General features: G+C 34.5%; 2 protein-coding genes across 2 annotated transcripts; both read right to left on the reverse strand.

The window, feature by feature from the left end:
- Positions 1 to 7: 7 nt before the first annotated feature.
- LOC129248654 (uncharacterized) lies at positions 8 to 1,896 on the reverse strand. The gene has a single exon (XM_054888287.1). It carries the CDS (start codon positions 1,771 to 1,773, stop codon positions 235 to 237), a length of 1,539 nt encoding a protein of 512 aa, XP_054744262.1. The 5' UTR covers positions 1,774 to 1,896; the 3' UTR covers positions 8 to 234.
- An 8,694-nt stretch (positions 1,897 to 10,590) lies between these two features.
- LOC129247488 (uncharacterized) lies at positions 10,591 to 11,476 on the reverse strand. Its single transcript, XM_054886628.1, has 2 exons — positions 11,342 to 11,476; positions 10,591 to 11,280 (listed from the first exon to the last, which is right to left on the reverse strand). Exons 1-2 carry the CDS (start codon positions 11,474 to 11,476, stop codon positions 10,591 to 10,593), a joined length of 825 nt encoding a protein of 274 aa, XP_054742603.1.
- Between the last annotated feature and the right edge of the window lie 2,635 nt (positions 11,477 to 14,111).

Consider the following 14,111-nt stretch of genomic DNA (forward strand, 5'->3'; position numbering starts at 1 on the left):
AATCATTAAAATTTTAATTACCTTACGTTCATACAATTACATTCACAATGACATATTGAAATTGCTTAGACCTAAACCATGAAAAACTTACACACCTGCTGAATTATATGCGATTCTGCATTACTCATTTAGAATGGACTCCTACACAATCGCACAGAATTCAAAAGGCGTAATAAATTTTCGAACAACATAGCAAAAAATTTTACATTCAGCAGGACCGAAAACATTAAATTTTCATTTACGCCATTTCAGGTACTCTCTGACAGGTGCACATATCGACTTCTTTCGCTTTAAGCCCATATTAGACTTGGACTTGGCGCAATTTTTCGGCAGCAACGCCACTGTTGGCTTAAATATGCAAACCGATGGCGTCTTTTTGACCCTCTTAGCGCTGCCATTGCCGCCGCTGCCGCCTCTGCTAGCCATTGCGCCAGTACTGAGCGTTCGGCGTTTAACACTAAGACCACCCCCACCAGCGGTCTGTGGCTTGCATTTTTGACTGCGATTGCTTCCAACATTCACAGCCGGTTTTGATTGGGCCGCTTGTTTTACAGGAGTTGCAGCCGCTGGCTTTAAACGAACCGTGCGATATCTGCCGGTTGACTGGTTACTGTTGCTCCGGTTGTACGCATCATCGGCTACGCGGTTATGCCGCCGATTCAGTGCCTGTGAAATTGTGCCTTCGACTTTGTCTTTTGCTCTGCTGGACTTGGCATTTCGTTTGCTGTCACTCTGCTGTTCATGACTGGCCTTCTTTATGTTGCTTATTCTTCTGGTATCGGCAAAGCCCAAACTTTTGGGCACCTTAATGCCACAGGGGGCCGATTCAGATGGCGCGGAATATTTCGTTTTAGGACTAATCTTGCCATCAGCTTTGCTACTTTTGCTTACCCCACTACTTTTGCTGGTCTTATTGCTCTTGCTGGAATTACTCTGTTTCGTGGTTTCACTCGATTTACTTTTCTTGCTAAATTTACTAGTAATTGTCTTGTTAAAGCTGGTTGACTTACTAGAAGCATTTCGAGTGTCATCACTAGTGCTATTACTAGAAGGTTTTTCAACACTGTACTTGTAAACCTGCGGCTTCGCCTTCGCCTTGGGCATATTCTTTTTGTCGTATGCCAAACGGCAGAGGCTCACGCTCATGTGCTTAAGCCGCGACTGACTTACGCTAAGATTTCGCAACTCTTTCTCAATTGAGTAGTACAATTCGTTAGGGTCGTGCTCGTTTGGCAACTTTTCTTTTGTTTTCTTCTTATTATTTACCATAGGTTTGTTGCTTGTACGCCTAACATTGGATTTGGCATTGACATGGTGTCTTGGCGTCTTTTCGTTATTATTGATTTTGCCTATCTCTTGAGGTGGAATTTTGTACTTAATCTTTATTTGGCTAAATTTCGTCAAATCCAATGGTCGACCCGATACGGTCGTACATCTGGTATTATACCATTCGTTGAGGCTGCGCAGTACACCTTTCAGTTGTGGCTCTTCATTTTGCGTATGCTTCATAACACCCCGAACCTTCTCTTCGGTATTGACTGTGTCTAATTTGCAAAGTCCAAAAAATGGGCAGCGTGTTGAGCAACTCTGTCGCGAGCAGTAGCAACAAGAGCCTGGCGGTGCCACTGTCTGTCGCATTTTCTCACCCAGCCGTCCTCGTTGTCCCCGCACTTCTTTCGACCATCGACTGGAGATCTTCCAGGCAGCGTCATATGACAATGGGATGCCAAGATCTTGTTCAATATGTATGTCATTCAATATTCGACTGTGCATGATCTATCCCAGAGTCCAATTAATAAATTTGGTACAAAACAAAATTTGAAAAAAAAAAATGTTAATGCTCTTTTATAAAAAAAATGTACACAAATAAATATAGAGTGCGTCAAATATTTTGCTCTTTTTCTAGTTTTTTTTATTTTTATTTATTCATTTGATTCTACGAGAAGACAGATTTTCTATGTGAAGTGTAGCTGTCGGTTAAAAAGGTGATGAGCTTTTGGGTAGAGTATCTGATAGATATTATCTGGTAGGCGAGAACGGTACTATGTTCAGGTGTGTCAGGGTGTGCATTGGCGACACTTAGATTAGATCAGATTAATGAAACACGACTTGAGATTATGATTTTTTCTTACAGAAAGATGCTTCAATACGAGGGTTGCTAGAAAACGCACCAACTGCTTTTTCACTCATCAAAAAGAGCAAACGCGAAAGCTGCCACTTAAGATGAAAAGAATCCTCAGAGCTGTTGATCAATTTAAGTCAGCAGAGCTGTGTAGTTTAGCTGATTACAAAATAGTTGGCACTTCAGAGAGCCGAGTTGAAGCACTCAATAACCAGCACAAATGTAAATTTGACTAGCAAGGGAATATTATCAAGGAAACTTAATATTGGTTATGACTTGCAAAGGAAAGAGATATCGCTAAGGAGGGAACTCAATAGCCTCTTGATGTTATTTGCCACCCAGATGGCGCTTGCGAAAGAACTCTATGTGGCATTGCCCCCTTTGAGCTTAGGGGGTATGATAATGAGGGGTCAGCGTCTTCTCAAAAGACCGCAGTAACCACGGTAACAAAGATTTTGGAAGGAGGGGCTACCAAAAACAAGGATTTTCAATCGCCATCTCCAAAAGCAGACTGACTTCATTCAAAACCGTACGACTCAAAAGAATGGCTGCTATTGTTTATACTGCAATCGCAATCGAAGCCGTCCTTTTGCAATTGGAAAGTTCATGTTCTTACGCAGTTGTAGGAACCGTACAGGCAAAGTATCTAGAAGATAGTCTATAACATTAATTGAGATCGCACCAGGGTCGATCTTATACCTTCAGATGTGCTAAGATTGGATAGGCGGCCGACGCAGAAGTAGCCGCCAAAAACAGAAGAGTGGACACTGATGAGTCAGATAGGAGCAGCACTGGCAAGGCTCTCTCTAAGACGGAAGAGATGCACCTGGCATCTTGAATAATGATTGCTTTATCCGACTAGGTACGTGTTGTGGCGAAACTTTCCCACTAGTAAGTGAATGCTACTTTCACTATTGACTCCACTTTTGTTTCTTTTTTGAAAGCATCAAAACTTATTAGCGCTAGCGACTTATACTGGATAAAGTGGCTCTATCATTAGTTACTAGAATTCCGGCAGATAGCCTGTAAAAAACTCCCTGACAAGGCATAGCTCTTCTGCACAACTAAGCACGGCAACTTCTTTGATCTTAACTGGCGGCCCGAATTACCGAGTAAACTGAGCGTATTCTAATCGCACAAAGCAACGGCTACAACCATTTTCAATTTACATATGTCTGTATGTATTTGTATCGTATGGATAAGGCATCTGAGATGTTTTTCAGACTGCGAACAAAATTCTTAAATCTCGTTCATTCCACTTTTCACAAGAACTTTCGCCTTTATATGAGAGAATGGACGCTTAAAAGCTTTTCGATATCAAAGAATATCGGCTAAAAATAAATGCACTTGAAATTCTATCAACATTCTAATGAAAGTCAAATCAAAATTTTTAAACGCTAAACAAATCTACTAGAACCGCAATTAGCATACAATTATAGGGGACAAAGTGGGCGATGGAAAGCAGCTGAAGTCAGATATTGGCAGGCATTGAAAACAATGCCAACCATTCATATTTAATTAAATTGATAAACAAGCAACTAAAATCTCAACTCTAGGCATACTTACACATATATGCTGACACGGTATGTCGGTATGTATGTGTGCGTGTATGCATGTATCTACATATGTTAATGTTATGTTGTAAACTAAATGAACACATACAGCAGAGTAAATAAATAATCATGAGTGGTAGTGGTTACTAAGCGACTCAGAGCAGTAAATTGGCTGAAAAGCAAAAAGCTGAATTGCTGAACAAATAATGAAATTGAAAACGGTGAGTGCAGCAATACCAAATAGCGGATAGCGAGATTAAGTGATAAACAAAAAATTAAAACAAGTGACAAACATATTCTTATATAAAAACTTTGACAATAAAATAAAATGAAATTGTATATAAAACAATTAAATTAATAAAAGAAAAACAATTAAAATAAAGTTAAATAAATCAGGCCCAATGCTCCACGAGGAGATCAGGACAGCAGAAAATAAGTAAATACATTAAAATAAATAAAACATTAAAAAGAATATATAAAAATATTAAAATACACATAAAAATATTAAAATACACATAAAAAAATATAAAATAAATTAAAAAAATGTAAATGTAAAAGTAAATCAATGAACTCACAGCATTGCTGATCGGAGGTGGCGAGTGGAAACTACTTGCGTTACGACCAGACAAATCTGGCCATCCTACAATCTGAAACAGACAAAAACCCTTATAAGCCTTTCGAAACACGAACTAAGGCATATAATATCTCTTATTACCGGCCACTGCCTTTTGGGCATTCACGCACGTCGGCTCGGGGTTCCTCAAAACGACCTGTGCAGATACTGCGAGGACGAAGATGAGGAAGTATCGAGCAGACGTTTGCTGTGCAGTTGTCCCGGTCTAGCCAGAAGTCGACTCGCTCTTCTAGGCTCTCCAACAATTGACAATCTTTCAGTACTCTTGAACCTAAAAATCGAATCTCTCATCAAATTCTCGAAACGAATTAATATCGTTGACCAAAATCTACAATAAAAATCTCGGTTGGGTGGGGAAATCATATAACATAATGAGCTCTAGGGCAACACAACGGACCCAACTTGCGGTCTATGTGGCACTCCGATGCGGGGTCACCCTTAAACCAACCAACCAACCAAAAAAATGTATTACAAAAAAAAAACAATAAAAAAATTTATTTAAAAAAAAAAATGTAATTAAGAAAAAAGAAAACAATTTAAAAAAAAAAAAATAAAAGAAATTATTGAAAAAAAAAAAATAAAAAACTTTATTAAAAAAAAATTAAAAAATTAAAAAAATGTATTCAAAAAAACATAAAAAAATTATTTTACAAAAATATAAAAAAAAATTATTTAAAAAAATTGAATAGAATAAAAAAATTTATTAAAAAAATTACTTAAAGAAAAATAAGATTTAAAAAAATTAAAAAAAATTATATAATAAAGTCAAAAATTAAATAAAAATGAAAATCATACAGCCAAAACAATTATAAACAAAACCAGATAGAATAAAGAAAAATTAAATTGAATTACAAAAAAGTATTAAAAAAAATCATTAAAAGGATTAAAAAAATTATTAAAAAACTAAATAAAATAGATTAACACAAAAATAAATTGAAATAAAGCAGTATAAAAATAAACAAAAATCTTAAAAACAAAAACAACAACAAATAAAACTTAATATATATTAATAAAACAAAATTTAAATAGAATAAAATAAATTAATTAAATTACAAAATAAAATATGAATAAAAAGAAGAAAAACTGTAAATAACTATTAACTAAAGTAATAAAAAAACGGAATAAAAAGATATAATTAAATAACAAAACAAAACAATATTAAAAAAAAAATATTAAAAAAGAAATAAAAATAAACCAAAAATAAATAAAAATAAACAAAAAAAAAATTAAAACAAAACAAAACAAAAAAAAAAAATTTAAATAAAATTAAAAAAATAAAATAAAACAAAATTAAATTAATGAAAAATAAATAAATTAAATAACAAAATAAAATATGATTAAAAAGAAGAAAAACTGTAAATTACTATTAGCTAAAGTAATAAAAAAAAGAAATAAAAAAATTAAATTAATTAACAAAAAAATAAATAAAAAATATTAAAAAAATAAAACAAAAATTAAAAAAAAAGGTAAAAAAAAATAAAATAAAACAAAATTAAATTAATGAGAAATAAATAATTTAAATTACAAAATAATTACTATTAATTAAAGTTATATAAACAAAAAGTGGGATTTGGAATCTTTTCCAATTCCCCTGACATCAATCTATCATTTCGACTACCCGACCACTGTAGTGTATTCCAAGCGGAAGTATGCGCTCTTTGGTATGCTGCAAAAACTCTCTTAGAAAAGAGAATATCACTAGATGATATCCGCTTTTTCACTGACAGTCAAGCGGCCCTTCGAGCACTCAGCCCCTCTTGTACCCACTCAGATGTGGTTCAATCCTGTCTCTTATCTCTTAACGAGATAAGTGTTCAGAATTCTGTCCAAGTTATCTGGATACCGGGTCACAGTGGATTTGAAGGTAAAACTGCCATGCTGATGAGCTCGCAAGAGCTGGAGCTGCGCAATCAAATGTTAGTAACTTACCCACAATCCACATTCCGCTCGCATCATGTAAAATGATCATTGATCGAGAATTTCACAGCATTGCTGATCGGAGGTGGCGAGTGGAAACTACTTGCGTTACGACCAGACAAATCTGGCCATCCTACAATCTGAAACAGACAAAAATCCTTATAAGTTTTTCGAAACACGAACTAAGGCATATAATATCCCTTATCACCGATCACTGCCTTTTGGGCACTCACGCACGTCGGCTCGGGGTTCCTCGAAACGACCTGTGCAAATACTGCGAGGACGAAGATGAGGAAGTATCGAGCAGACGTTTGCTGTGCAGTTGTCCCGGTCTAGCCAGAAGTCGACTCGCTCTTCTAGGCTTTTCAACAATTGACAATCTTTCAGTACTCTCGGATCTGAAAATCGAATCTCTCATCAAATTCTCGAAACGAATTAATATTTTGGACCAAAATCTATAATAAAAATCTCGGTTAGGTGGGGAAATCATATAACATAATGAGCTCTAGGGCACCACAACGGACCCAACTTGCGGTCTATGTGGCACTCCGATGCGGGGTCACCCTTAAACCAACCCAACCCAACCCAAATCCAAAACTCTTAAATTAAAATAATTAAAAACAAAATAAAACATTATAAAAAAAATTATATACAAATAAACATTATGTAAGTTAAACCAAAAATATTATATTAAATAAAAATAAATATTAACCAAATTAAAAACACAAATAATAAAAAAAAAATAAAAAATAAAAATAATAAAATAACAAAAAAAAGGACAAATAAAGACAAAATATCAAACAAACAAAAAAAGGATCAAATAAAGACAAAATATCAAACAAAAAAAAAAGGATCAAATAAAGACAAAATATCAAACAAAAAAATTTAACTAAAAGAACGTAAAATAAATTTTTGTGTAACAAAAAAAAACATAAAGTGAAATAAAATAAAATCAAACAATAAAAAAAGTTTTTTTTTAACTTGTCAAACAATGCACATACAATAAAAAAATAAATAAATAAATATAACGGTATATGCATAACGTGTAAAAAGTGCAATGCAATTTTCTTTGGCACTGTACATACATACCTTAAGTGGATTTTCATAACGGAAATACCAGTAAACAGTTACAACTTATTATTATATCATATTAGTATTTCCACCCATATCAAAATACGGCCACCAATTGATGCATTAAAATGAGAATAAAAACGATTTCGTCTCATTGCACTGAAATTCACACCAATAAAAATATAACACAGTTGCGCGAAAAATTATATGATGCAAATTCGTAATGCGCGCCATTGTACACAATTTTCCACTTCTCGCATTTTTTTCTAATCTAAGCGAATTTATGCAATATTCTACACCCAACAACTACTGGCAAACTTGGGCCGGCCGCCAGTTACTAAGTGCATTTGCATTATTTCGCGGTTAAGCAACAGCTGAACAGCTACGAAACACGACAAAAAAAAAACAAAATATACAATAAACGCGCCTAACAATTTGCAAAAAAAAATAAAAAAGTTAATAGCAATAAAATACTCAATTCACTGCTTCCTCTGTGAGCCAGCTCAGAATTTACATAAGCACATATACATGTATGTATGTTTGCACATAAGATGTATCAAGAACTGCGCCCCCTCTGTGGCGATTCTATACGCAGCTGCAGCAATGCGGTCGCCAGCCACTTGAAGCATCCAAACCGGCATCACATTTTGTGTGGCAACTGCTGTTGGTTGATCGCATCTATAGCGAGCCAGCAACAACAAGAACAAATGTGGAGTATAGTCAACGCTTCAATGAGTTTCAGGCCTAAGAAGCAATAAATAAGCAACAACAGGGGCAACCAATATGGGTGACCAACTGCGTTTGATGGGCGATGTTGGCAAAGCGGCAGGCAGCAGGCAGCCGACCGGTCGATTGTTTGTAATTTGAGATGCCTTAATAGAAAACTTGTCATTTTTTTATCTTTCCAGCGTTTCGAAATTCATGCCCGCACATGCCTGCATTTTACGTGTGTGTGTGTGAATTTGTTTTCATAGCTCTCCAACGGGTGCTTAATTTCACTCTGCATTTGAAATTGAAATCGAGCAAAGTTATTGGCGTAACGACTGTTGGCGGCGAATAGAGAAAAAAAATGAAAGTTTCTGGAATGCGCATTTGTTTCAATTGAGTGAATCCGTTACAAATTTTATATGGCAACATAAAAATACATTAGAATTGTGAAGGAGCAAAAGCATGTGCAAATTAATACTATTGGAGTATATTAATGTACTCGGAGTGGAACGATGTATTTGATTTGTTTATTTATTTTAGTAAAGTCAAGTTAATTTATATTGAATTGGATTTAATTTAATTTTAAATTATTATAATTTAAATAAATTTAAACCCACAAAACCAGTGATATTTTTATACGTTAGTTAGGCGTAAGGCATTAGGCCTGTTAGGACAAGCACCCGCTTGCCTAGTATGAGTACGTGCAATATAGACCGCTCACTCTCACTTTTGAAGACGGAACTAGAGGAGGAACTAACTCTGGAATCACAGTCTACATGAAAAAACTTCGACCTCTCACAGGATTCCCAAAATATTGCTACGAACTTGCAACACAAAAAAAAAAGCCAACTTTAATGTATCACTCCCAAGGAAGGAATGTAAAATATTGATTAGAATATTAACGGGACATTGTCTCACTCCATACCACGCAGCTAAAATGGGACTCGTCCAAAACGGCGCCTTTAATTTATGCGAAGAAGAAAGGGGTACGTTAGAACACCTGATTTGCCACTGTCCTGCTCTAAGCAGTACTCATTACAACTGCCTGGGATCGGTATACTTTTCATCTTTGAAGGGGATTGCTGACAAAAGCTTAAACTGTGTATTAAGACTTGCCAAGATGTGTATCACGAACTACTTATGTTTAAAACGACTCCAACAACACTGGTAGCACTACGGACCTTTGTGGCCTATGTGAGAACTATTCAGATCAACCAAATTTACCTAACCTAACCTGGGCGTTAAAGTTAGTAGTCGAAACGCCTTACATTGGGCAGGTAGTTTTAAATTCAGTTCAATTCAATTTTATTGAGGACGATTTAATTTCATTTTATTTATAACAGTTCAAGTAAATTTAATTTAATTCAGTTCAATAAAATATATTCGGTCTAATTCGATTCAATTCAACTTAATTCGATTTTAGTTTACTTGTTTCATTTATTCAGTTCAAGTAAATTCAATTCAACTTTTATTCCGAATAACTCAATTTAATTAAATTCAGTTCCAATTAATTTAGGTTAATCCGATGTAATTCAGCCTTATTGTAAACTTCATGTGAATAAATCAATCCCATGAATTTTTTATTTCCCATGAACAAAAAATTCGTATCGTTAATTTCATGTGAATCAATCCTTATATTCGAATTTCGAATATGCTATTGTGAACATCACTCATGTTTTGTTTACAAATTTTTCCAGAAAAAATTGCTGTGTAAAATAAATTGTGTAGGCAAACATTTTTATTTCTGCGTTAAATATTTAAATTAAAATGATTAGTGCTTACTTGCGCCTTTGTTTAATTCAAGAGGAAACTAATACCAGTCAGCAATTGGCTGAACGAGTGTCCAGGAGGATATTACGCGACAAGAGTAATCCCCTTGAATTACCCAATGCAAGGTAAACATGCAAATTATTATACTCGTAAACCAAATAAATAATCGCGTTTTAACTATTTATACATGTGTAGCTTTCACCAATTGTATAGAATAAATAAGCCGGCGTTCAAATATTTGTTGGATGTATTGCACAGTGGTCTGCCAGTGGCACGTAAACGTTTTGCAATAGACACAGTCGTAAAGCTTTCAGCTGCTCTAAGATTTTTTGGTGAAGGAGCATACCAAAAAGGAGTAGGGAGGCAAGTGGATGTTGGCTTATCACAGTCAAGTTTTAGCCACGTCTTATCTGAAGTATTGAATGTTTTTGAGCTACATTATTCGCCTAAGAAAGCAGTTCAAATTACTAATGTCTGTTGCGCGTTGCACAATATATGCTTAAAGTATCGATGCGATGACACACCTTTTAGTTCAAATAGAGCTTCTCAACCGGAAATTTCTGAACCCGTGCAGTTTGAAGAATCTGAATCGCATTCATCATACCTCAATGAGGCTAAGCGTATTAGAGCAAATATAGGCAACTGCCTTATGTAAATTTATGACAAATGTTTTTATAATTGAATGACACTCTTCAAAGAAATGTCCGATTTGTAGATATTAGCTCAAAAGCGGCTTTATTGTTAATCTTGCTTTACCAATTTCCAAAAATAAAGTACATAAAACTAATTTTTTTTACAAAAACGTTCGAAACATTCTAATTAATGCCTAAGCTTATCTTTGCAGCTAGTATTTTCAAATTTTGAACCTCGATTTGGCTGTTTATAAGTATGAGTTTACGGTCAACTTCAATTTTTCTGAGCCGTTCAATTTCCGAATTGTGGCGTTTTGTTTCCTTTAGTAAACTGTTTTGAATATTTTGAAAGTTTTCGAGGCCTTGGTTTAATTCCTTTAAGTGGCCTTCTATTTCAGTATAGTGATGACTCTGGATTTCCAATCCCTTTCTGACGTTGTCATTCATTTCTTTTTGAACATCTAGTTCAATGTTTAATAGCTCCGAAGGGTTAATTTTTTTGCGAGTTTGCTGGCTGGTTTTTTGTGCAGGCAAAGCACTTTCCCTTTGCGTGTCACCGGCAGTTTCGGTGCTATTTTCGTCCAAGCACTTGTCCATGCAACTACATTCCACTTCAGAGTCCTCACTAGAGCTGTTATCTTTATCACTACTGTTATTTTCACGTTGCTTACCAGTTAATTTCGTTGCATTCAAACCAAAAGGCTTGCCATCTTCGACACCTTCCGCAGCTGCTACTGACGCAGTTATATCCAAAATTGACTGTTCTAATACAGAAAAAACATGTTGCTTGCAAGGTCCTCCACCGGTCTTTTTCCTATTTTTGGTATTTTCGACAGCCTTGTTTCGTACGTATCGTTTTTGATCAATCCAAACCTGTAAGCAATGGCTATATAAATTATGGCACATTCCATAGCCACATTGCATTGATAGTCACCTTTTTCCATTCGGAGATTGATTTTGATGGTGGGCCCATGCTATTGAGGGAATTGTTCAATTTCTTCCAAAAAGCCAGCACTTTATCTTTATTTTTTTTTTGGAAGCCCTTTCCTATTTCAGGATTTTCGGCCATAGTGCTTACCAAGAAAGTCAACTGTGTTTTGTTTATAGACCTAATGTGATATAAAATAATTCTTAACTAAGTTTAATAAGCAATAAACAATCCTTACATTTTATCGAGTGTTGTTCCCCACTTTCAGTTTTGCGAACAAATTCTATACATTCACATGGAAATAAATTTGTTGACGTTTAGGGTAATTTTTCGAAAATGGGAAATTTTTCACATGTGAAGTTCAGAATAAGAACAGAACAAATGTGGGAATTTTTCCATTGGGAATTGCATTCACGCGAAGTTTACAATAAGGCTGATTGAATGGGTCCAGCTCGATTCAGTTCAATTAAATTCAATTATTATTCAATTTTTTTTTTTCAGTTAAATTAATTTTTTTTGTCTTATTTTAATCAATTTAATTCAATTTTATTTTATTTCAAATCATTTTATTTACTTTCCTTCACCTCAATTCGATTTAAATTATTATTTCAATGCAATTTAAATCATTTGTTTTAATAATTAATTTATTCAATAAAATTCATTCAGTTGAATTGACATCAAATTAGTTAAATTTAATTTCATTTACATAAATTCGGTTTAATTTAATGCAATTTAACTTAATTCAATTTTATCTAGATTAATTCAATTCAGATTAATTTAATTCAATTTAATCTAGATTAGTTAAATTTAATTCAACTCAGTTTAATTTAACTCAATTTAATATAGATTAATTCAATGTAATTTATAATAATTCAATAAAATTTAATTTATTTTAATCTGAATTATTTCAATGTCATTTAATTCTATTCAATAAGTCAATTCAGTCCAATTCGATTTAATTCAATTTAATTTATATTAATTCAATGCTATTTAATTAAATTATATTCAATAAAATTCATTCAATCCAATTCGATTCAAGTATATTAAATTTATTTATTTTTTTTTTTTGAAATATTGAAATTAATTCAATTTAGTCTGATTTAATTTCATTTTAGTCCAGTTCAATTCATTTCAGTTCTATTTAGAATTTTAATTTAATTCAAATTAACCCAATTCAGTTCAAGTTTATTTCATTCAATTCAATTCAGTTAAATTCAAATTCAATTAAATTCGTTCCAGAATATTTTTTGTTTTCCTTGTTCACTCCACTCGGGAGCATAGGGCCTCGACAAGACTCAGTCTTGCGTTGGTTTCTTTAATCTGTTTTGATTTATGCAGCTGACGTTGCTTAGGAACAACGCCTTCTTAGTGCTTGAAGCGTCATCTGTGTGTCACATTTTTCTGGCAGAAGGATCACACAGATGGTTGAGGACTTCGGTAAATTTAGTGTGTCTGCGCTATTACCGCGATTGCCCGCTTCCTCTTGCTGGCGTCACTGATACAATGTATAATTGTGTCTTTTTTCTTAGCTTTTTGCTTGTTTTAGCAGCCACAATGCAAATAATGCGCTGACTTTTGCGCGGGAATAAGGATTGGAAGGATAAGGTTGTTGGGGTTGAGGAATGATTTTTTTTTTCTAATAGAAATTAGTAAAGTTTGGAAAAGTGCGAGGACCGTGCTTTACGTGGGATTCGAACCCACAACCTCTAGGATGGCAGGCTAGTGCACTCACGATAAACTACCGAGGCCGCAGTTTCAGTATATTAATTAAGCTTAAATGATTTCAATTTAATTCTATTCCTCACCAAGCAGGGTAGTACATGTAAAAAAACATGTAAAATGAATTGTTTTTCCATTAATTAAATTAAATTATTATTTTCGCCTTTGGGAGTTCTTTCAGCCCATTGAAGAAAACCCTGCAGCAACTGCAATGGATTAGCGGAGAATGAAAGAAAAAAGGGATAAGGAAACATGGTTATTTTCCACATTTGCCATTAAACTACTTGCTCAACCGATTTTTCTGCGATGAAAGCAGTGCTCCGTCGATTGACATACATTTGCAGAGTTCGCTAAAGTCGCACATCAACAGTAGACTCCACGAACGCAAAGTTCGTATGCCAGTATCTGTCTGGCGATCTGTATAACTGACAACTCTACGAAAACAGAAGTAGAAGAGGTCTAGCCAGACGTGCGCGATCATTACCAGTAAACAAATATCATCTGACCTATAAGCTTGGATCTACTACTATAAAATCTGGTTCCTTTACCGCTTCTAAAACGGTGAAACTCTCTCGCACTTGAACTCTGTACTTCGAGTCCAATCAAGCACCACTGCCAATTTACCTAGTCTTATAACCTAAATATGGGTCTTAGTTTGACGTCTCAAGCTTTGGAACATCTGTCAACGGGAGACCTTACGTCAACATGAGAGTTTAAGTGAAATGATTAAATTTTCACTTGGCTTTTTCAAGTGGAATTGTTCAAAAGAGTATACGAAAATACTGACTGGTTGTTATGGCAACAGAGAAGTGGTAACAAGCAGATTTGATACCACCTACGGAATGAGTAAACTCTCCATGCTCAGTGGACTTGGGTCAATTTTGTGATAAATAACTGAACACTATGATCTGAATCGATCCTGATGCAACTATTTACTCACAAGATCATCCAACTCAAATGGACGGAAAAAGGGAGTTTGTCATTTGTAAATTCTGTGCCTGGCCGATCTGCTACTTATCAAGACGTTCATCCCACAAGCTGAGGTTTTTTTGCCGCC

Source organism: Anastrepha obliqua, chromosome 5 (assembly GCF_027943255.1).
Source record: "Anastrepha obliqua isolate idAnaObli1 chromosome 5, idAnaObli1_1.0, whole genome shotgun sequence".
Lineage (NCBI taxonomy): Eukaryota > Metazoa > Arthropoda > Insecta > Diptera > Tephritidae > Anastrepha > Anastrepha obliqua.